At 41.8% G+C, this 25,147-nt stretch overlaps 1 protein-coding gene across 3 annotated transcripts in view; it reads left to right on the top strand.

The window, feature by feature from the left end:
- Positions 1 to 16,868: 16,868 nt before the first annotated feature.
- Positions 16,869 to 25,147, top strand: part of CDK6 (cyclin dependent kinase 6) — a 132,163-nt gene continuing 123,884 nt past the window's right edge. Inside the window, exons 1-4 of one of the 3 annotated variants that reach the window (XM_060248507.1) lie at positions 16,869 to 17,015; positions 19,525 to 19,567; positions 21,695 to 21,800; positions 22,843 to 23,321. In XM_060248507.1, coding sequence (XP_060104490.1) covers positions 23,089 to 23,321 — 233 coding nt within the window. In that variant the 5' untranslated portion in view covers positions 16,869 to 17,015; positions 19,525 to 19,567; positions 21,695 to 21,800; positions 22,843 to 23,088. The remainder of the gene's footprint in view (positions 17,016 to 19,524; positions 19,568 to 21,694; positions 21,801 to 22,842; positions 23,322 to 25,147) is intronic. The other 2 variants (XM_060248509.1, XM_060248508.1) reach the window with 2 other exon arrangements.

Here is a 25,147-nt window from a genome sequence, read left to right as displayed (position 1 = left end):
TTTTGAAAACGGGGGAGGAGGCTGCAAATTCGGGAGTCCCCCGCCAGGGCGGGAGGGTTGGGAAGCTTAATCTGCAAAGACTCTTAGGTTATAAGACTCTTTTTAAATTGTTATATAACCCCCCCACACACCAATCCTCTCATCATGTCTATAACTCTGTTTCAAGAACTAGGATAAACAAGAGAGGATAAGGTTATACAATTCAAAGAGTTCCTATCCTCTATAAACATCAAGGAATATACTTAATCAACACTAAGCTCCTTCATTAACCTGAAGGACTAGGGTACCCAGAGGGCACTAGAGTTTCTACTGTATCACTACCAAAGTCCTACTTACTTTAAAATGGCTTACACCAATATATGATACATGTATTTACGCAAGAATACAGTGGGTGTTTTCATAATGTAACTTTACATTGTCTCTTTATATATCAGTTGTTTGCATTACAATACAAACATTTACCACACTGTAAAGAATAAAACTGAGCGGTATTTTCTATGGCATACATTTTAACAGCAGCAGTGCTGGAATAATAGTTTTGCTCTGGTTTCTAATCTGCTTACTTTGAGCAAGTGCTTTATCAATAAATTTTATACAGTAAATGGAGCTACATATTCCCACTTTGAGCAAAATTAAATCTCTGGGAGAAAATGTGTTTTTATCAATGCAGATGGGTTTTCTCTTGATGCCTCTCCCCCCAGTACATGGGGCATTGGAATGTGCATATTCTAAATGGAAATAATAGTGACTATTGAATATTGGTGACCATTTAATGCTGAAGGAGAATCTCATTTAAATCATGAACCTTTCTCCTCCTTTAGTTATCAGGGCAGGCAATGGGGTCAGGAGGGAGAAGCAGTTAAAATGGAAAAGAAAGTCCCTTTCAGTCTCTATTTCATGGTTTTCTCTAAGGAGAGGTAGCCCTCTTATTTTTGCAAATTGATGTCTCCTCCAGCCATCATTGTGTTCCCTATCCCTCCACCACACTGACAGCATGGGCTTCAGTTACTCACAGCAGGAGACAAACAGTCTGGAAGGCAACTGGTAGGATGTCTTTGTTGTCATTTGGCAATTCAGGGGAGGACAAAAGTTCTCTTGCAGGTTAGGAAGATGGATTTGATTACTACGTGTCCAGAAGATAATTCATCCCTAAGACTGACTTACTGTGCGGGATAAAAATCAAGGCAGAATTTGTGATGAGGATGGGTTAAAGCAGAGGTTCCCAGTTTGGCCTAATGCCCCCTTTTCAGAAAAAAAAGTTATGCAGTGCCCCCTGGAAATCTACCTTCAAGCAGTGGACTAAAAGATGCAGTGACATATTTACACACAGAGTAAACAAAGATGTTGTAAAGAAAACACTTTGAAGCTTGAAATTCTGAAATTATTTTATAAAATCAACCCTAGTAACATTCTCATACACAGAGAATTTTTGAAATTACTTTATAATTATTATCCACCCTCCCCTTGTCAGCTCCAACTAACGCAATGGCAGCAGGCAGCAGTAAAATGGATCGCTCTTTGCAGGCTTCCTTGGAAGCCTCTGACAAGTGCAGGCAATGTTTGCCCTGCGAAGAAAAGCAGCAATGTGGCAACACTGCCTGGGGCTCTTGGCTTGCCTGCTGGCTGGCACAATCATGCCACAAGGGAAGGGGGAGTAAGGGGGTGCCAAGCAGTGCTCCCTGGCAGGGTGGCACCCTAGGTGGTCACCTACCCACCTACTCCCATGCGCTGACCCTGCAGAAGACACTCTGACCGATTACCCACTCATCTTATGCCGCTCTCAAGCTCCTCTTTTCAGTGGGGCTTCCCTCCAATTTCTGCCCCTGGGGCTGCAGCTAGCTTCGGCTTTTTCATGCTGCAAACAGAAACCTCTAAAACTCAGTTTCTGTTTGTGGTGCAAAAAAGCGGACACTAGCTGCAGCCTCAGGGCAGATAGTGTGAAATCAGAGGGAAGCCCCGCTGAGAAGTGGAACTTGAGAGTGGCATAAGGCAAGTGGAAAATTGGTCTCTGTGTCTGAGCCATTGCAGTTGGCTGAAATCAACAGAAGCAACCACCTGGTACCCAGAGGACTGTAAGAAGCTTGATGCTCTGCAGAAAACCTTGTGAGGTGCAAGCTACAGGTTGAAACTCCTTAGAGAAATTTATGTAATTGCCTCAGTGCTTCCACTGTCCTGACTTGAATTGTATTGCTGAGAGAGAAACTGCAAGCAACCTTGAGAAGCTGCTAGCTATAGCAAGTATTGGCTAGGATAACTATTAAGGGTTTTTTTGTTTTTGTCTTTCTTGTTTGTCTGTATACCTCTGTTTTTTAATTCTGTCTTAAAAATAAACTGCATCCTTCTTATATTTTAATTGGAAGGAGTTCTGGTCCTCATTACTAGTCTAATTGGGTGAATTCGCACTAAATAGCAGACAAAAAGGAACCCTCTTTTTTCTTAATTGGAATTTTTCTCTAATTTAGAAATTCTGGACCCCTCCCAGAAATGTGATGTTTTGACACCTCCCACTCTCTTCTTTTCTTCCTTTATGCTTTCACCTTATTTTTATTCACCGCCCCCCAATTGCACCCAAGGCTATTATCGCACCCCTGGATTGTTCCAGCGCCCCCCCCCAGGGGGCAATATCGCCCACTTTGGGAAACACTGGGTTAAAGGAACATTGGTCAATTTTTCAATTATCTCTATATCTGTGGAGAGTAGGTTGATATTTAATGATACCCATTTTATCTGTTAGATATTGTGTCTTCAAATGAATGGTATTAATGGTTTAGTGAATGGAATAGGTTAATCTGATGGTACTGATTGCTGAGCTGGTACAAGTCTGAGGAGCAATCTGGGGAAGAGACTAATGCAAGCTCCATGTAACATCAGGACTTTTTACAAAAATCCTGATGTACATACAAAGGAATTTTGTGCATAAAGCATTGTGTTTGCATAACACTGACTACTGCTGAACTTTTCTGTGATTGTATAAGAAGAAGCCTTATTGTATTCTTTGTTTTGGACAAATAAAAAGGGACACTCCACCCAGGGACAAGTATTTCTTAAGCACTTGCATCCATGCCAAATATTATGTCTAAAGGCAAAATCTGGAATACATGGCTGGTAAACAACCGGGCTGTTGGAGAGAAGGGTAGATAGTAGAATGAAGGGAACTCATCTGTTTCATCACAACAATCCTGTGAGGTAGGGTAGGCTGACAGGGGGGGAGAGACTGGCCTGTGAGCTTCCTAGCCAAGTAGGGATCTGAACTCAGCTCTCCTTTGCCCTAAATAAGCCCTCTGGCATCAGGCTATTCTCATGCACTGATCTACAAACCTCCCAACAGTTAACTGCAGTTATATGATGTTCTAAGTGGCAGGTGCTTGGTAATACTGTTACTCATAAATGCTATGAGCTTTTAAGGACTGGGTTGCCACCAATTAAAATGTTTGTTTGAGAGGGCAGCATTCCAGATTGTGCCCTCACACATGCATATAAATCCTCTAGAAGCCTGAATTTAAATGATAAGAATATACACAATATGAATGGTTCTTTGTGTTGGCTCTCACATTTGATCATCCGGTCAACCCAAACCCTTTGGCTAATACAACACTTGAATAAAGCAACACTATGACCAGAGAAGGTGACAATTTTGAGGCAGCACAAAGAGCTAAAATCATCCTGTGTTCTCTCAGAAGCCAGATAAAGTCCTAATTTATGCAAACCGAAAAAGGACAAACAGCATGAGGGATTGCAAAATATACTAGAAAGTCTACTAGCTAAATTGATGGCATCTTTCTCCCCTGCCTCCTTCTCCACAGATATTTCAGTGCCTGGATAATCCAAGATAAATAGGCTTTGGATTTAGCTGAACTTCCGATTTCGCAAATATCTTGTTGGTCAGCCAAAAGATATTTAGATAAAGGAGGTTGTAACAGACCATTACCTGAGTCAGTCAAAGGAATAGCCAATCATATGAGATTTGAGAGCTTGAGAGCTTCTGTTGTGGAGACGTGTGAAAGAGTTTTTAAGGGCATATTGTTCCTCACTGGGGGTTTTCTCCAGGATATGGTGTGCCGATTCCATTTATCTCAGTCCTTCTAAGTACATACTCCTTGTGCCCTGGGATGAGTGTTTGCTGAGCAGTGTGAGCTGATCACATAAGCCCAATTTAAATGCCAATGCAAGGTTCTCCTCCAGCACCAAATTGTACCTGTTTGTGTTACTTCCTCTATACCCCTTGTTAACTTGCACCAAAGTTTACTTTGTACTCCCTGAAGCTTAAATGTGTTAAATTAAAGCTAACTCTTCAGACCATAGAAAAGGCAAGGAGCATTGCAGCAAGAGGCCATTTCTTCTTCCCTGTACAGTTTATGAGAGGGAAGGTGCCATGGTATAACCCAGGGGTGTCAAACGTCCAGCCCGAGGGCTTAACCAGGTCCCCAGAGGGCTCCTATCAGGCCTGCAAGCAACTCACTGTCATATGCTTTCTTCTCCCTCTCTTTTGTTTCCTTCTGCATCACAGCTTGCTTTGCCAGGCTTGCTGAATTTGGAGCTACAGAGCAAAGCCTCTATTTTTTCCATGGGCTGACTAGCACATGAAGCAACTTATGTATAAAAGCTCACAATGCCCAGACATTTCATGTTTTCCCCTGCATCTTAGGTTCACAGCATTGACCATGAAATTTCTGTAATGAATGTCAATAAATCAAAAGTCGGTTTGCAACTTACAGACACACACTTGAACACCTGAACTGCATGCTCAAGATTGCTACAACACAGACATTGCCTCCAGATTTTGATGCAATAATTCAGAGCAAGAGGTGTCAGTTATCAGAGACTGTTAAATAAATGAAACATTGCAAGAATGCTAATGCTTTATTTTAAGTTTTTAAAAACTCTTTGTGTTTATCTGTGTCCTTTATAAAGTTTAGATTTCTGCTACCTGGCATTACATTTTATGACACACATGGCCTGGTCTGACAAAGTTTCATTTATGTTAGCTCTGACCATCATAACAAATGAGTTTGACACCCCTGGTATAGCCCACAGCTAAGCATGGTTGGTACTTGGATGGGAGCTGTGCTGAGGAAGGCTATGGCAAACCTCTAATTCTCACTTACCTTGCTGGGGTATCCATAAGTCAGTTATGACTTAATAGCATTTATGTACTATTCAGGCTCCTGATCAGTTAGCTCCTCCATTGATCCAGAACAGCACAGTCTCTCTCATCATCTTGGCCTCAGCTATCTATGTTCTGATCACATTCAGTATTACAACATTCAAATGTATGCCCTTTGAGCAGGCCTCGGATTCAGTGGGAGCTCCTGAACCTTTCTGACAGTTCCACCTCCTCCTTCCCACCTTGTCCATTGAATAGTAGGTGCAGCTCCATAACAATCCCTGGATGAGCTCCACCACCTTTTTTTCTACAAAACGACCCCTGCCTTTGAGAAAGTTTCAATTAATGCAAAATGCAATACTGAGAGAAACATATCTATTTACCTGCCCAGAAGATAAAACCTGAACAGGCTGAGTTATAGGACAACCAGAGATAGCAATGGCTCCACGGTGGCACTTTTTCTTCTGAGAAATCTGCACTGAATTTACTTAATTTCAGGTGCCAAATTAAAGGCATGGCTTTTTACCCAGGCTTTTAACTAATGTTACAATTGATTCTACTGGCTATTGTATTTTAATGTCTTTGCATGATGCATTCTTGCTGGTTCCGTCCTTTAGACTTTGCATTTGACTTTCTAGTTGTGGCTTTATGTGGCTGTTTTATGATGTTTTATTTCACTGTGTTTATATTTTACCTGGTTTTAATATTTTTAACTGTATATTAAGAGTTGTGGGTGTAATTTGTTTAAAACAAATAAGTAAATCATGGTAGGCATTTTGCCAGAATCACCAAACTTTGTAGAAATATTCAAAACATTCCTAAGAGCAATATGAGTTTTCATTACTTGGATGGTGAGGTATTCTTATGAGATACCTGAGATCAGGGCTTTTTTTGAGCAGGAATGCAGTTTTGGCTGGCTTGACATCAGAAGTGTGGCCAAATAAACAAATGAATTCCTGCTGGGCTTTTTCTACAAAAAAGAAAAAGCCCTGTGTGAAACAATGGTGATGTCAGGGGATGTGGCCTAATATATGAATGAATTCTACAAAAAAAAAGCCCTTCCTATTAATTCCCATAACACCAATCCATGACAACAGAACCACACAAATATAGTAGAAAACAATTGCTTGCAGAGAGAGAGAGAGAGAAATTATTATTCATTCTGTATGAATCTAGGCACTACTAGATGATTGCAGAGCATTTTATCCTTCTTCCCTAGGTAGAGATGCATCACTTCTGAGCCACAGTCAGGAGAAAATATAGGAAATAGCCCACAAACAAGAGATTTGTATGGGAGTTTTTATGTTGGTTGGTTTTTGTTGGTTTTGCAATTGAAGTAGGGTTGCCAGTCTGTGTTGAAAAACACCTGGGGACTTTGGGCGGTGATCTGGGAGAGGGTGGGGTTTGGGGAGGGGGAGGGCCTCACAGCATGGTATGGTACAATGCCATAAAGTCCACCCTTCAAAGCAGCCATTTTCTCTAGGAGAGCTGATCTGGAGATCAGTTTCTGGAGATCAGTTGTAAAAGCAGATGTCCAGGCCCCACCTGGAGGCTGGCAATCCTAGCCAAAGCCAGAAGCCCTTTTTCACCCTAATTGGTGGTAAACATTAAGAGAGAGCAGTCTTGAGGAAGCTTTTTAAAGTTACAGTCATAAAACAATCTTCAGGCTAGAGGCAGCTTCTTTAATAGGATTGCCAATGCCCAGTTGGGGGCAGGGGATCCCCTGGTTTAGAGACCCTCCCCTCGCTTCAGGGTTATCAGAAGGGGGGGCGGGTTAAATGTCCACTGGGCACACCATTATACTCTATGGGGACTGATCCCCATCATAGGGTATAATGGAGAATCAATCTGTAGGTATCTGGGGCTCTGATTTTTTTGGTAGAGGTGCCAAATTTTCAGCTTTCCAAAGAAGGGAAGGCATTTTTTTAAAAGCATGGTCCTTTTTAATTTGATGGCCAGAACTCCCTTTGGAGTTCAATCATGCTTGTCACAACCTTGCTCCTGGCTCCATCCCTAGAGTCTCCTGGTTCCAGCCCCAAAGTCCCCAGATATTTCCTGAGTCAGACCTGGCAACCCTACTTCTTAAAATTACAGTCATAAAACAGTCTTCAGGATAGAAGCAGAATCAAACAGCTAAAAAAGATGGAATCCCTTGATTAAATGGAGGCATAGAGTATATCCACCTTGAGATCTTTGGGGGGGGGGGGCAAATGAGATAATCATGAGACAGAGAAATCCCACGGGATAGCCATGTTAATTCTTGTTGCACCTTGTTGAAGCCTAACCTTCTGTGGACTACAGCCCACTTCATCAGATCTTGAAGTGAAACCTCATTCAGCAGAAAGGTATAAAGGGAAAGGGAAGGCAATAAATAAACTGTGATGTAAAAGGCCACGAGTTGCCAGAAAATCAAGTCCATTTCTCCTGTTTTATACCCCACCCCTTACTGAATATATATCTTTCTGCAGACTGAGGTTTCACTTCATATTTTGATAGGCTCTACCGCTCACATCCAGCTCTACCCTATAGGGTTCAGCTTTGCCTGAACATGAGAGCAAAAGCAAATAATCTGCATCCATTCTTAGAAACACAGAACTGGAAGGAACGCCAATGGTCATCTAGTCCAACCCTCTGCACAATGTAGGAAATTCCCAGCTACCTCACCCCCACATCCCTAGTGAGTCCTACTCCATGCCTAGAGAAAGGCAAAAAACCTTCAACAATCCCTGGGCCAATTTGGCCGGAATTAACATTTCTTCCTGACCCCAAAGTGATGATTGGCATTACTCTGGGCGTATAAGAAAAGACCACAGGAGCTGAGCACTGGCTCATCCTTCCATTCCCTTCCTCTCATGATCTGCCTAAATTCATAGTGAGTGATAGAATCAATATTTCTGTCAGATGGACATCTAGAGTCTGCTTTTTGAAAACTCCAAAGGAGAGAGCCCACCATCGGTGAATAACGGTGAGGGAGTTCTTTCTAATGTTTAGCTGAAAACTCTTTTGATTTAATTTTAGCACACAGGTTCTGATCCAACCTTCTGGACCAACAAAAAACAATTCCACTCATCCTCTATATGACAGCCCTTCAAATACCTGGTTATTATATCACCTCTTAGTTGTCTCTTCTCCAGGCTTAACAGACCCAGCTCTTTCAACCTTTCCTCATAGAACTTGGTCTCCAGATGCCTCATCATCTTTGTTGCCCTTCTCTGTACACATTATAGCTTGTCAACATCCTTCTTAATCTGTGGTGCCTAAAAATGAACACAGTACTCCAAGTAAGGTCTAACCAAAGTAAAGTGATATCATCACTTCACGTGATCTGGATTCTGTACTTCTGTGGATGCAGCCCAAAATCACATTTGTCTTTTTAGTACCACATAACACTGATGACTCATGTTCAGTGTATAATCTGCTAAGACCCCTAGATCTTTTGTGCATTTACTACCACCATGACAAGTCTTCCACATCCAGATGACAGAAAAGAAAAGACTGCAAGGGAAAGCCAATGAAAGGATTATGTACAGTCAGCTCATACAAGGGAGAAGTACATACCGCACTTAAGGAGCAGATAGGCCCTAGAGACCAAGAGGATCTGCTAGATGAGGGCTCTTGTTCTAGCAGGATCGCCTCTGCATATTAGGCCACGCCCCCCTGATGTAGCCAATCCTCTAAGAGCTTAGAGGGCTCTTAGTACAGGGCCCACTGTAAACTCCAGGATGATTCCCTGAGTGAGGTGGGATCAGCACCCAAACCTAGGGAGAGGACAGCAAATGCAAGTTAAAGGGACAGCACTTTTTAGAGAGAATAGATAAAGGGCTCATAGCAGCTGATGATGAGGGTGGGCAAAAAGGGGACCACTGCTAAATGGGTGCCCCTACTCCCTGAAGCATTGTTGAGCACAACTGTGACAGCACCCACCTCTGATCTCTCCATCTGCCTCCCATACTTTCTGTACATTGAACTATTGATGAGCAGCCTATTTGGGAACATGAGCGTCATTGTTTCTGTTATTTGATCACTTGAACTTGAACCCCTGACTACAGTATCTCCTTTCATGCTGGAGGTATGCCATCTACTTTTCCAAGAGGGGTCTTCATAATGAAATATTGGCAGCCATTGATAACAGGAATTATGCTGCTGCTGAACCACCCACTGTTATGTGATTGTTACAGGCTGTTCTGGTATTCTGCAGAATAATAAACAGTTTACTTATGTATCAGGAATGCCTTTAAGATTAGTTTCTGCATGCTGAACACTTGTCTTTCTCAGTTCGCTTTTTTGTATATCTGCATTACATTTTACTAGATAGATTAAAAGGTATTAAAGCCTTAAGGGGTATACTATTGTCTCCATGCAGTAGGAAAGCCTACTGATGTTAATGAGAGTTAAGTGTATTTTGCCACATAGAAAAAGATGACAGTATACTCATTGGAATGCAGAAGGAAGAGTTTACATGTAGAAAGCACACCTTCCTGTGTTCACAATGAACCTCTTTTTCTTTGGCAGCTTGGCCAAAAGATTGTTAACAACTGTTATTAAATAGGGATTTAAGTCACGGGGACTTCCGAAGTGCTCCGCCTGCCACCAGTTGACATGCTGAATTGTGCTGAGAAGTACATCCTGCAAAAACAGGGGTGCAACGGGGGAGATTGTGGGATATGGAAGATTTTAAGAAGGAGACATGTTACTAGGCAGACAGTGCATAATACTGCTAAGACCAAAGCATGTGGATTGAGATTTGTTTTGAGTTTTTGCTTTAAAAATCACAGCAGTTGGGGGTCCCATTTCTGCTCAAAAATCTTGTTATATGTATAATATATTACAGGTTATACAATCCCTCCTTATTCATTTGGTTAAATTGCTGTGCAAGTTCCGCACCTCAAAAAGGATATTATAGCATTGGAGAAAGTCCAGAAAAGAGCAACTAGAATGATTAAAGGACTGGAACACTTTCCCTATGAAGAAAGGTTGAAACGCTTGGGGCTCTTTAGCTTGGAGAAACGTCGACTGCAGGATGACATGATAGAGGTTTACAAGATAATGCATGGGATGGAGAAAGTAGAGAAAGAAGTACTTTTCTCCCTTTCTCACAATACAAGAACTCGTGGGCATTCGATGAAATTGCTGAGCAGACAGGTTAAAACGGATAAAAGGAAGTACTTTTTCACCCAAAGGGTGATTAACATGTGGAATTCACTGCCACAGGAGGTGGTGGACGCCACAAGCATAGCCACCTTCAAGAGGGGGTTAGATAAAAATATGGAGCAGAGGTCCATCAGTGGCTATTAGCCACAGTGTGTATATATATATAATTTTTTTTTTGCCACTGTGTGACACAGAGTGTTGGACTGGATGGGCCATTGGCCTGATCTAACATGGTTTCTCTTATGTTCTTATGAAATATTCACAAACTGTATTGTTTCTTTTTAAACAGCAGCAGCAAAGTTCCAGATTGCAACTAATCAAAAAACCAAAGAACCAGGATTTTGGGCATCATTCTCATAGTCACAGACAGTGTTCCTCCCCAAGTTCAAGTCTGTTCAGGTTGTCTCTCCTTTGCACATTGGCTTCCTTTCATAGCTTTTCCAGAAAAAGCATTGCTAAGAAACCAGTTCAATATTAATTTAATTGGTGTATTTAGTCTTTTCTGGACATCTTAACTAAATTGCATTGTTTTAAGAGATTTAGATTTTTATCCTCTTTAAATGTTTTCTCTGTATCATTTCCAGATTCACCATATTTGCTTGAACTGTTTTATGTTCCCCTTTGTAGTTGTCAGCCTCTCTTGCTCTCTTAACCACTTGTATGGTTTTTCTGTCCTGTTTAAAATGTAAAAATAATGTGACAAAGAAAAAGAAAGGAGGCAAAGTTCTCTTTGATGAAAAATAGTGCTCATTGATTATGAATGGAATAAATTTTCTAAGATTCTCGTATACAAATATGATTGGGATAGGGTTGCCAAGTCCAATTCAATAAATATCTGGGGACTTTGGGGGTGGAGCCAGGAGACATTGGAGGTGGAGCCAGGAGCAAGGGTGTGACAAGCATAATTGCACTTCAGTGGAGTTCTGGCCATCACATTTAAAGGGACCACACATCTTTTAAATCCCTTCCATCCATAGGAAATAATGAAGGATAGGGGCACCTTCTTTTGGGGCTCATAGAATTGGACCCCCTGGTCCAATCTTTTTGAAACTTGGGGGATATTTTGGGGAGAGGTACTGGATGCTATGCTGCAAATCTGGTGCCTCAACCTCAAAAAACAGCCCCCCCCCCAGAGCCCCAGATACCTGCGGATCAATTCTCCATTATTTCCTATGAGAATAAGTCTCCATAGGGAATAATAGAGTTCCTTCCCCTCCCCCTGTTTTCTCTCTCTCACTCACACACGCTTTACTGTCTCTGATGCAAGTGGGCAGCCGTGTTGGTCTGAAGCAGCAGATCAAAGCAGGAGTCTCTGGTGCCTCCACAACGAGGTCTGGAAAGTATAGGGGCTGCACTGCTCTTTTGCACACACACTCACTTGTCTGAAAGGAAAGCAAAACAGAGGGGCTAAACTCTCACGCTTCTGCTGTTGCTAACCCTTCCCCATGAAGTACTTCCTGTTCCAATTTAAAGGCACACACACATTTTAAAACTGGACCTGTTTGCAGGTCCTGCCCAAGATCTAGAGGTACAGGGTGGCTGTTGGGGAGGAGCTTCCCCCGCCGGCCAGCTGACTGGGGGCAGGGGGAAGCCTGTAAAACCAGGGAATCCCCCGCTGGGACCTGGGGATTGGGAAGCCTATTGGGATTCCATAACACAAATTGCAACAGTGACTAGAAATTCTGTCTGAAGAATGGATGCCTTCCTCATGAGAATTGTTTTGCTATATCCAAACGTCCACGTGGTCCAGGCACTGTGGCTGCGAGGCGAAGTGAAACCCAGGATTCTGCTCACACTATTCAGCTCCCTCTGCCAGGCTTAATTCAGGCTAGGGTTGTCAACCTCCAGAGATCTGCTCCTATTGCAATTGATCTCCTGACAGGCAAGATCAGTTCCTCTGAAGAAAATGGCTGCTCTGGAGGGCAAATTCTATTGCATTATATGCTGCTGAGGTCCATCCCCTTCCCAAACTCCCCCTCTCCAGGCTCCATCTCCCAAATCTCCAGGCAACCCTAACGCCAAGAGCCTCAGATTAAACCAGGAGTACCTGTGGGATGCTACCCCCAAGACACAATACCAATGAAAGGAAATATCCACTCATACATGCCTAGCTGCACATCTGAGAGGCTGAATTCTAACTGTGGTTACTTAGATGACCCTGGCAGGGCATAAAAATGATCCTAGGAAAGTTCCCATTGTTTCCTCAGGGTAGCCATCAATAAAATTGTCTCAGGCTGTAGAAGTATGAAAAATAGTGCTCATTGAGTATGAATGGAATAAATTTTCTAAGATTCTCGTATACAAATATGATTGGGACAGGGTTGCCAAGTCCAACGCTAATACCTTGAATAAATATTTGTTGGTCTTAAAGGTGCCACTGGACTCAAACTTTGTTCATCCTCCCAGAGTCAATCTTCTTTCTCATCTGCCTAATTCAGTGCTTTTTTGTAGCAGGAACTCCTTTGTATATTAGGCCACACACCCCTGATGTAGCCAATCCTCCTGGAGCTTACAATAGGCCATGTACTAAGAGCCCTGTAAGCTCTTGGAGGATTGGCTACATCAGGGGTATGTAGCCTAATATGCAAAGGAGTTCCTGCTACAAAAAAAAGCCTTGACCTAATTAATCTGTCAGAAATGTTCTGTGTGCACTGTGAATCCCATGGGAAACTATTCAAATAATGAAGTCCACATTTATTCTTTTACTTTATTTAGAACAAGGAAAAGATGAGCAATTTTGTTCTTTTTTAAAGTTCGGCTGAGAGTGTATAACTGGCCCAATGTCATCCAGCCAATTATCATGTCAGAGTGAGAATTTGAAGGTCATTTAGTAGGTCTGTGGCTGAGATAAGAGTGGATTGGAAGAGAGATTCCCCAATTCACTTAATAGCTTTCACATCATCAGCATCATCAAGATAATAATTTAACTCCCTCATACCAGATCCTAAAAACACTAGAAATGGTAGGCATCAGCAAAACTGTAATAATGTTTATCAAAAATGCCATAGGTAAATGGAACACCAGGCTGATAGTGAATTGAGTGATAGTAAATGGAGAAGAAACTGGAACAATTAATATCAAAGGAGGAATTTCCCAAGGAGATTCACTATCACTGCTGTTCTTTAACATTGCCCTGCCTAACACCATTCACAATCATTCTCACAACCACAAGCCTAAAATACCAGCTTTCAAAGACAAGCCCAAAGATTTTACACTGATTGTATATAGATGACTTGAAAATGTATGGAAAGTCATAATCGGAGGTTGATTCTTTATTAAATACAGTTCAGCTATTCAGAAAGATATAGTAGTGGAAGTTGGCCTTGACTAATATGCAACATTAGCAATGAACAGAGCAAAGATTGTTGAACAAGAAGAAATCAAGATGCCAAACAACAACATCAGAACACTTGGCTTTGAAGAAAACTACAAATATCTTGGAATTTTGGTAGCTGACAACATCAAACATACCCTTGTTGAGAAAAATACAACCAAGGAGTACTACTGAAGAGTTTAATAGCTATTGCGAAAAAAATTGAATGGTAAATACAAATAACACATGGGCAGTCCCAGATCTAAGGTACATAGCTGGCATTATCAGGGGTGGGGTTTTTTTGGTAGAAAAAGCCCAGCAAGAACTCATTTGCATATTAGGCCACACCCTCTGCAATCAGCATTGCTTCACACAAAAAAAAAATTGTAGAAAAAGCCTAGCAAGAACTTATTTGCATATTAGGCCACGGCACCAAGCCACCCGGAACTGTGCTCTTGTGCGTTCCTGCTCAGAAAAGGCCCTGGGCATTGGAAACAAGCCAAATTAGAAGTAAGAGATTGAAAAACTCACAAAATAGTAGTAATGCTTCACTCAGTTCACCCTAAAAGTGGTGTTAATCTTCATTACCGTGAAAATTATGGGGAAGAGGTGTCCTGAAAGTTAAGCAAGTAGTTGAAGAAGAAAAGCTAGCCAAGAAAAGCGAAGAGCTGCTTCTAGTTGATGCATACAAGCAGGGCTTTTTTTTGAGCAGGAATGCAGTTCTGGCTGGCATGGTGTCAGCAGATGTGGCCTAATATGCAAATGAGTTTCTACTGTATACAAGACAGACCTGTTGAAGGTTACAGAAACCAAGATTGCAATTAAAACTAACTTTGACAACTGGAAGAAAAAACACATGGGTAATATTTGAAATACACAGAGAACGTTAATCATGAAAATACCTGGAAGTGACTCTAAAACAGGTACTTGAAAAAAGAAAGTAAAGGAATCATTCTAGCTGCACAAGAGCAGGCATTGTGGTGACACCAAACAAGACAAAGGATGAAACAGTTGACCATATAGTCTGTGCCTGTAGTAAAACTGCAAAATAATGCAAAATTAATATTTATTTTTTAAAAACAAATATTTGATCAGCTGATCTGGCAGCCGATGTATGAGTAAAAAACCATTGTTTTAATATAATCATAAAAACTGCAAATTCTGTTTAAGAAAAAAGCCTGCCAGCAGTCATGTGTGGAACGTCTAAAAACATTGTTTTTGCTTGGTAAGGATTATGTTGATATATACATACACCTTTATTGCAAATCGATTAAGCAATCGATTGATCACTTACAACTTATGCCAATGATCGACTACATTGTCTTTGACTGGCTGCCCTTTTTGTAATTATATTTGTTGTGTGTGTGTGTGTGTATATATATATATATATATATATATATATATATATATATATATATATATATATATATATATATATATATATATATATATATATATATATATATATATATATATATATATATAATGTATTTATTATGTACAGAGCCAAGCACGAGCGGCGTACTGCGCGCTCCTCCAATCCCCGGGCTCCTGCTTCCTTGCAGTTGCGCTAAGCGCGACCCTTGCGGTATGTGGCTGTTTCTTGGCAGGGAGCACATGAAGGATTTCATTGAGTGTGAAGACAGAGAGCAGAGACAGAAAGCAGAAGGAGGCGGCCGCTGCCTTTGTAGTCGGGGTGGAATGCGGAAATGTTCAAGCGCTATGTCAAACTTTTTTGAAACGGGGTCAAGTCACATTCAGCCAGCGTGGGAAACCAAGGGGGGGGGGAAGTGGAGGCGAGGCGGGGGAAAACTCGGCCGCCGCCGCGGCTGCTAAGGCTCCCAGACTGAGCCCAGGAGCCGAAGGAGCGAGAGAGAGAACGGGGACTTGGAGAGGAAAAGCAGCCAAGGCGGCAAGAAGCGGCGGCCTTCAGGCAGGCAGCGTGGAGAACGGGCGCAAAAGCCCGGCACGCCGGGGAGAGGGTGGGGGGGGAGGCCGCTCTTTGCAAGGCTTTGATCAGCCCCGGCATCGTTAGCACAAGCCCCTTTTTCTCCCCCAAAGGGAGGGGACAGACCAGACGCGCGGGAGGGAGGGAGGGGGGGGTGTTGCGAGATCCTCTGCTTGAAGGTGCTGCCTGCCCCAGAGCTTGCAGGAAGATGCGAATGCAGGGCGGCAGCAGCAGCAGCCAAGCCCAGCCAGAGCCGCTGGAACTACCTGTGTGGCCCCACAGCGGCTGCTGAGACCTGCGAGAACCTCGGGCATCTTCACCATGTGAACGCCTTGGGTCTGGTGCGGTTCTTCTGGCGGGCCCATAGCTTTTGATTATTCCTCCTCCCCAAAAAAACCCCGCTATTTCTCTCCCCCCCCCCCCTTTAAACATTTTTTAAACTCAGTTCTCTCGGAGATCACTGTAGGTGGGAGTTTTCCCTGAAGACCGAGACAGCTCCAATACCAGGTACTTTCGGAAGTGCCCATGTGCTCTCCTCTATACCGTAATGCTCCATGAATTTCTTACCAGGGGTGCTTGGGGGGAGGACTGGGACTCTCCCCTTTCAGACATGATTGTTATGAATTGAGATTGCGGGGGTGGAGGGAGAGTGCTTTGTTCTTCTGCTTTCCCCTATAGAGCCCTGCACGCCCGACGGGGGGCTGCTCTGGGTGGTCGTACTGTGGAATGCCATGGCGTGTGGGGGGCACTTCGGGGGGCATTCTTCAGAATCCTCGTTCTGCTGTGTGTTTCGTAAGTGGTGGTGGGGTTGCTCTTTGGCAACTACTTATTATGCATGTTTCTATTTAGGGGGAATTGTGGAGGGAATGAAGGGGGAGGGTCGCCCGCAATTGCCAGTAGGACAGGATCGCGCCTGCATTCGTAATGGAAGGGCGGCGGGGGGACTTGCATGACTTTTTTTTAAGCCTTCTGGGCGAAGGGAAGGGGGGGGGGTAATAATGGGACTCATCTGCCCCCACGAGGCTGTGCATTTCTATGAGACCGGGAACTTTCAATTGCCAGCAACTGCGTCTCGGGACCGACTTGCGCGCGGGTTGGCCTCCGGCAGGCGCACCGATGTTGCGAGAAGCCCCGCCTCCTGACGCCCCCCCCCCTCCAGTCTCCCGACCTCACACGCGCGCGCACGCTCTCTCGGAGGCCGCCTGGACAGTGGGGGGCGACCTCCATCCCAGAGGCGCGCCGGATCTCACCCTTCCTCCGGCCCTTCTGACGTTCGATTGGCTAAGAGGCGCTTCTCTCCGAGGAGACGCGTTCGGGGCACGTGGAGTTTTTCTGTGTGGTGCTGCGGTGGGTGGGTCTTTTCCTTCTTGAATCCACCACCGGGGCTCCGTTTGAGGCAGATCCCGAGGGGTCTGCCGGTGGTAACGCCCCTCAGCACGTGCACGTCTTCATCGCAAAATGACTTCGATGGCCTTCCAGCTCTCAGAGACGGGGGAAAGGTTGCTTATTCCATGCGGTGTCCGACCTTACTTTTCAGCATATGTTTTCTTTTTATACTTATGTGTCAGTAGTTGAGGCAAGGGCGCACAAGAATCATAGCGCTAGTTCTGTGATTAGGACAGAAAAGGGCGTCATGTTTTTCCTCCTCGGCATGGAAGGAAGTCTTTGCTTCCGACGTTACATTGTTAACTCTGAATTATTTATCCGTGCGGCTGTTTACAGGGATTTGCCCCCTGGCATTCTGAACCAACTCCCAGTACTCAGTGTTTGCAGAATGAGGCTTTGTTACTGACAGCACACTATTACTCACGGTTTCATGAGAACTATTTTTTAAAAAAAACACCTTCGAGGGTACTTTTTAAAGGGCATTTCCACATGTGAGACTTATATTAGTGCTCACCTTTCTTGCTGTCTGCATTAATGATATAAAACCTAAGTTGGCCTGAATGCACATTCAGTTGGGCTTTTATTCCCTTGCAGAAAAACATGTATGCATTTGTGCAAAAGCAAAAGGTATTTTAGTTTCATATATGAAATGGCTCTTCTATACCTATAGCTTAACCAGTTATGGGAAAACTGCCATCAAAGGTGTGCAAAGATCTGGGGACTAAAGTAAACCAGTGCACACAACTCCGCATTATAATGTCATGAAATGTGGCATATGTTTTAATGTCAATTATGAAATACAAGAAAAGAAAATAATGTAGAAATAATGACTGCAATGGAAGAATTTTAAAAAACCAAAACATTGCAGAACTGAAACTTTTGTTACTTGAATTATACTTACATTTGCCTCATAAATGCATTATCTTTCAGTTAGTAACAGAAGTAGCAACCTTGTATTGTTACCAACATTGCTTCTTTCTGTCCCTGTTGCCATGGTTACCACTAGACTCTAAAATGACCACTCCACCCTACTACCACTGTACAAGCATCCTGAAGGCACATGTTCAGAATAGCAAAGGGCAATCTAATAACTCAGCAGCATGATCAAGATTATTTAAAAGTTTCGATTTCCCCCATTGTTTGCATAGATGTTTGTGTCAATGCATGGCGCAGAGTGGTAAAGCTGCAGTACTGCAGTCTGAGCTCCCTGCTCACGACCTGAGTTCGATCTTGGCGGAAGCTAGGTTCAGGTAGCCGGCTGCAGGTTGACTTAGCCTTCCATCCTTCCGAGGTCGGTAAAATTAGTATCCTGCTTGCTGGGGGGAAAGTGTAGATGACTGAGGAAGGAAATGGCAAACCACCCCATAAAAAGTCTGCTGTGAAAACATGAAAGCAACGTCACCCCAGAGTCAGAAACTACTGGTGCTTGCACAGAGAACTACCTTTACCTTTTGTGTCAATACACTGCTTCTAATCCATCTACTGCAGAATTTGTGAGTGAACATGAGATTTATTTTCCTCAAATTAATTCACCCTGAGTAAAAATGTGTTATTTTAAGTATGATGTCTGGACCCAGTAAGGAATAGCTAATGTGTTAAAGGATCTTTAGAAAATGTAAAAATATTAAACTTACACCAATGCCTTCATGTGCTATCATAAATTTGAGGATTGCATATGGACAAGGTAGTTGGTATTTTAGCCTAGAAAGTTGTGTAAACAGAACATAAGGTATCCTGCATACAATATCTGTCACTGCTTATCAGACCATATACTAAATGGAGTAAACATCTTCTGCAGCTTGGTGTAATTGTTGCTTTGCTCCTTGCTATGTATTAATATTTCCTTTCAATGTGTGAGTAGACCACACTTAGTAAATGTGTCCTCTAGAGTGTTCTTCTATTACTGAGGCCCATATCTTCCACACCACTCACTGCTGGACAAATTCCATTTGAACTACTAATACTATCATAAACTTCCTTAATATGAGATCACTACAAAGAAACAGCACAGATTCTCCGAAGGTGTTAGTGGTCACCAGCATGTACATGTACAAACCCTGAAATGGAGGGACAGCAATATCCCAGTGGGGCACCCACACAATGTTCTCCTAGGTCACTATGTGAAACAGCATCTGAATTGTTTTAATTTACATTCTCTGACTTCTTACATACCATAAGGAGTCAATATTCTTCTAATTGCTTAAGTGTTGCCTCATATGAATAAGAGTATCTAGATCTGTTCTCATCTTTTTTTCATGAGATTTAGTCTCCAACTAGACCTTTGATTGCTTTACTTATTTCCAGTGAATGCTTAGCAGTTCCTAACATGATGCCCCATGATAATTCTCAGACTCAAGCCATTAATTATTTTATTGCTGCCTTTCTTTTAGAAAGTTCTGCACTCTAAATGTCCCACCTATCTCCCGTCATTTTTTGGTGCTGAAGCTACTTCACGTATCTTTGTTATTGCTTAACTTGACATCAGTACTAGATTTCCCCCCCACACACACAGAAGTCCTTGGCATGTTATATTGGTCCTGCGGAAATCTGAATTATGCCATTTTGAAAAGTAGATCAAACAAGACAGATGGTTATTTATCTTTCTTGATTTTTTTTGCTCAGGTCAAGTTAATGACACTAGCAGATTGAGTCTGTTTATGCAAAAGTAAGTCTGACTGCATTCTATGGTACTTATTCCCAGATAGATATTGATAGAATGTGCTGTTATCCTACATGGGCTGCAGACTTGTGTTCATTAATCTGTGATTTAACATTCATGGGATTATAAATTTATAAGACTCTCAGGACTCTAGCTTCCACTTCATAGAATAGGGCATATCCACCCTATAGATGTAGCTGGTTCAAGAATCATTCCATGTTTTCAGGCATACTGAAAATTGTAGTTCTGAGAAGAAGAGCATGGGATTCTCTAAAAAGAATCCACAGCTCTTCATCAAACTGTTAGAACTACTTTTGAGGCTGTTATGTAAAACTTTTGTAAAAAAATTTGTAAAAATCACATATAAGTTTGTAGTCTAAGGGCAGTTGCCCTGGTATTATCTTTGCGTTGCAGATGGGAGTTTTCTTGAATAGAGTTACTGACATTCATTGTCTGAATATCCATCTGTTCCCAGTGTTATGAAGGAGAGACATAATTACTTATTTCATAGTTTGCTAAAGCCATGCATTGTTATGTTTTATTGGTCCACTTAGGATAATCACACTTTCAGATCTACTTTTACTTATGATCTGTTAAGCAGAAAATGGTAACATCTTCATTTAAAGACAGGAAGAAACAATTTAAACATACGTTTAAGTAGCTCTGTTTACAAAGAAGTGCCATTAGTTTTCTTAACATTGTGAAAGCAGAAGACAGTGGAAGCTATCCTGAGATTGCTCAGAAGTAAGCCCCATGTTATCTAATAGACTTTACTCCCAAGAAAGTGCTTTTAGGATTACAGCCAGAGTTACTATAATGTAAAAGCTGGAAGGCATTCTTCATTTTGATTGGATGTCCCTAATATTTTATTCCCTATCATCAGCAAAAAACTGAGTCATCCATCTTCTACCTTTAAGCTGCCATTGCTGTTGGCTGAACTGCTGTGATGTCATATGATAATCACAAACGTTTGAAAGCTTCTCAAGGAGAAGTTACTTGTAATGATAACAGAAATGACTCAAAAATTAGGGAAGTGAAAACCTTGACCAGAGGAGTGAAAACATTACATACTGTATGGAAGCAGGATTGGTTTGGATTGTTGCATAGAAGGCAAAATTAGGCATTGATACTGAGTGCACTAATCCTGATCAAGGTGGCCTGATCTTCTTAGCTCTTGAAAGCTAAGCAGAGTTGGCCCTGGTTAGTATTGGATGGGACTGCTACTCAGAGGCAGGCAATGGCAAACCATCTCTAGTCATCCTGCCTTGAAAACCACATGGAGTTGCCATAGGTGCATTTGATGGCACTTTCCCCTACTGCTGAGCACTAATCAAGATTGGAATGGTAGAAGGAAAAGACAGGAGAAAGAGCACCCATGAAGTAGAGAAGAAAGGCAAAGAGGCGAGGTAACTAAAGAAAGTGAACAGATCAAGGTCCAAAAAGCAGGGACTTGTCAGAAGACCAGACAGAGGAAGCAGAAAGCGGAGCGAAGGAGGAGACCTTATGAAAGCTGGACTTCAGAAAAACCTGGCACAGGACTTTAAAAGAAGAGAGCTATATGGTTTTCACACCAAAAAGCCCCAGGAAGGACTGGCAAAATGGTATGCAAAAGTTTTAGAGGAGACATGTTTGAAGGAAGGACGGGAAAGGAATGGACTGAGCAAAGGAGGGCCAGTGTGATAATGAACAGGTGTGGGGAGGAAGCCCTCAGTGAACAATAGTCAATGTAAGACGGGGAACAAAATCAACTAGTTATGTACTGCATGAAGGGGATAGCTGGGCTTCCCAATATCATGTTCAAGGCTTCCTGTATTTTCCTTTCAATAATATTTCCACTTTGTTGTTTTGTTTTCATTCTTATTCATTCTCTAGCTTGTATTCCAGTCTTGAGTGTACTGAACTGTTGTTTAATTTTTCCATAAAATACATTAATTGGAATGTATTGTTAGTGAATCTTGTTATGTTAAATTATAATATTCTTGATTTTTGAGTATAAGTTTTGGCAACAAGGTCACTGGTGGGTCAAGATTACTATTGTTTGCTCTTGTTAATCAATGTAGTGATTGATGCAGCAGGGTAACCTGCTATGTTCGCATTTGCAAATGACAGTTTTCATTTTCCATTACTTGACAGATGAATTTGTTAGTACCCAATCACAAGTAATCACTGATCTTGGATGATGATACTTTTTGGACATAAAGCTTCTGTTCTCTCAATGCTCCTTTATCCCCGTCCTCTGGTAAACTATTTTAATGCTGAATCCTTTGTATTAGTAGAATGAAAATTACATTTCTGTTAGAGTCCTCCAATTTTTCATCATGTATGATATCTATAGGTCATTTTACCAGACTGTTAGATAAAAGGAACTATTTTGTTAATTCTGCTTTTTGAACCAGAAGATGGGAATGGGACTGAGACCATGTCAGCATTTTTAGACTGTAAAAGAGGTTTAAGCACGAGGAAGCTTTTTCATTGCAATCAATTAAATTTAAAAGTGCTTAGCAGTATTATACCCTGTGATGATAAACATTACGTAATCCTCTTTCAGTTCTCCCTTTAATTCAGATGAAGAACATGTATCATGATTGTAAAACTTGCTAGTGTACCACTCAGCAAGGATCTAATGGGGATCAGTGTCAGATCATTTTCTAAATACAAATATATGATGAACAAATAGCTACTGTGCACAAGTGAAGAAAAGGGTTTTTTTGTTTTGTTTATTTTATGACCTTGTTTCTTTCTCTTTGGCAATTAAGATTAGGAAGGAAACTGAAAACTGGGACATCCTTTGATTTTTCAGAGTCTCTACAGCAATACTGTGCCATCAGTAGGACTGTTTCTTTTAATGTTTCTCCGCTTCTGGACTACACAGCATTTAGACTTCACCTGGTGTCCAGTTACAGGTTGCTCATTATACATTCCTCTCTGATGCTGAACCTACTTGTTTAACTCAACAATTAATCATTGTACCATTTGACAAAATCTTATTTTTTAAAAAAAAAAATCACCGTCAATCAAAATCCTGTTTAGCAATGGCAAACATTTTGAAATAAATTCTCACATCATTTAGTAATACATGTTCAGAATCAAGCAACACAAGACATGTTCCAAAGATTCTGTCACACATTGCTAGTTGTATCATTCAACCGAAAGTGTCTAGTCCTGTTCAATTAGCTTGCTTTAAGTAAAACATACTAGTGAAATGTTTAATAACAAGATATTCTGTGATGGAAGCCTAGTACTAATGATGATCTTCTTTCTTCTCTCTTTTTGTCTTTTAGATCTCATTAGATTTACCCAGACAATGATCCCAAAGATAACTGCCAGCAGCTGAGCAAGAAGGTTCACTGGGCACATTACTGAAATCCTGGAAGGGTGCAAGAAGCTCTCCTGCTGGCTGGTCCATCAGGAAGAGCTTTGAGAACACTGCTCTAGTAAACATATTTGTAAGCCTTGGACCAAGACTTTAACCGCAGTGCCTGCAATACCACAGAAGGGATTGAAAAAGGAAGGCAAGTAGTGCAAACATGGATAAGGACAGCATGACCCTGGCTGACCAGCAGTATGAGTGTGTAGCTGAGATTGGTGAAGGAGCCTACGGAAAGGTGTTCAAAGCCCGGGACTTGAAGAATGGAGGGCGTTTTGTAGCACTGAAGAGGGTGAGAGTGCAGACGGGCGAAGAGGGGATGCCCCTTTCCACCATCCGGGAGGTGGCTGTACTGAAGCACCTGGAAACATTTGAGCATCCCAATGTGGTCAGGTGAGGAACTGGATCAGGGATTATGGGTTATATAGTTGAAATAAAGGAACAGTGGATGTCTTGCATTGCATTTGTATGTGTGGGTTAATTTAGCAGTAAAATAGATGACTTGAATTTTGCTCAAGCAAATATGTTGTCAGTAACCAATCTTATACTTTAGCTGTGCCTCCCACGCATTTAAGCATCCATCTCCAGAGGCATAGGTGTGTGCCTTAAGTATTTGAGTGGATGGGCATGGAGCCATGCTGTAATCTTCTAAAGCACAAAAAGGAAGTATAAAAAGAGAAGAATTCCTTTGTCTTGAGTATTAGCTGTACCTAGTACCAGTACTAAGGAGGGAAGCTGGGCATGGTATATTCCAGTCTCATCAGATTTCAGAAGCTTATCAGGGTTGATACTTGGAAGACTACCAAGGAAGTGTGCAGCAGAAAGCAATGGCAAACCACCTCTGCTTCTCACTTGCCTTGAAAGCCCCTTGCTGGAGTCACCAAAACTCAACTGCAAATTGGCAGCGATTTCACATATGCAGTACCAATCCTGTTCTTGTGGCATTACCAGATATTGTCAACATTGGCAATAATTGTCTTAGAAGTTTGCTATAACAATTTGGTCTAAACTTTTTAGTACATCCTTTCCTTAAAAATGCAGGGAAATGAAGAATATATCAAAATTCTTTGTCAACTATTGAATTCATAATAAATATATAGTATCTGAAATGTTAAAAAGGCTGAAATTTTGCTCATTTCTCCTCTAAACTCCATCTACTAAACAGCTGTGTCTATTTACCGTAAGTCTTTCAGCATTTCTGAAAGATACTCAGGTTTTACTGAGATCTTGTGGGGGGAGTTCTATAGTTCTCGGGAGCTAACAAGACTGGTATTGAGATACCTACATTATCTATGTGGTTCAGGCATGGTGAATACAAGGAAGTTCTTTAGGCTAATTCTTAAGCTCATTTATGGAAGATAAATTGAAAGCAGTTTGGTAAATGTGTTGGGGCATAGCTAAGCAGAAATACTCTCAGCTTCTTTGTTGTGTGTGGCCTACAAGTATCTCACTTTTTATAGCAATACAGGCATGACAGTAGGAGATCCCTGAATAGATCTTCTCAGCATTTTTAAGAGACATTACCAGATATCACAGTTTCCCTCCCCATTCAGATCAGAGCTGAGGTATAGGAGAAGAGAAGGGTTAATCTTCTACCTCACATTATTTTCCCATTCAAAATTATCCCACCCTCTTGGGCCATTATTAATCCTGAATGGGGGGGGGGAGGATCTGCGGGACCTTCTCTCTTTGCCTGCCTCCCTCCTCCCCCCCCCCCCCCGCATCCAGAATTAATAATTGGGGAAGAATTACATTGGCATAACTTCTCTCCTCATGACCTGAATCAAGACCAATGAGATTGCCTTTTTTTAAAGTGCTGGGAAGATCCTTTCTAGAATCTTCTCATGTCATGTTCGTTTTTGCCTTCCACCCATGACAGCTGTGATCTCTTTAAGCAGGCCCTTTTTTCTGTTAGTCATTTTGTGCTGAAACTCTCTGAAGTCATAATGTGTTAACTTGTGTTAAGAATTGGAATAGAAATGACTGTTCTCAAATCATGACTTTAGCCTTAATTGATAAACATTGAAGACAGTGCAAGACTATTTCTTAGCAACTGGGAGTTCTGATCTAAACTTTTCTCTTATGTTCTTGTTCATTTTGATAATTGAAGAGGAAGATTCATTGACCAGTCATGGGTGTAGTCCCAAAAGTTTCAATCATACATTTCTTAAGATGAGTAACATGTTAGATATGTGGTACTGAGTGGTTCAGGTTTGAGT

Source organism: Heteronotia binoei, chromosome 10, assembly GCF_032191835.1.
Source record: "Heteronotia binoei isolate CCM8104 ecotype False Entrance Well chromosome 10, APGP_CSIRO_Hbin_v1, whole genome shotgun sequence".
In the NCBI taxonomy this organism is placed as follows: Eukaryota; Metazoa; Chordata; class Lepidosauria; order Squamata; family Gekkonidae; genus Heteronotia; species Heteronotia binoei.
Note: the sequence above shows the minus strand (reverse complement) of the source record. Positions and strands in the feature narration are given on the sequence as shown.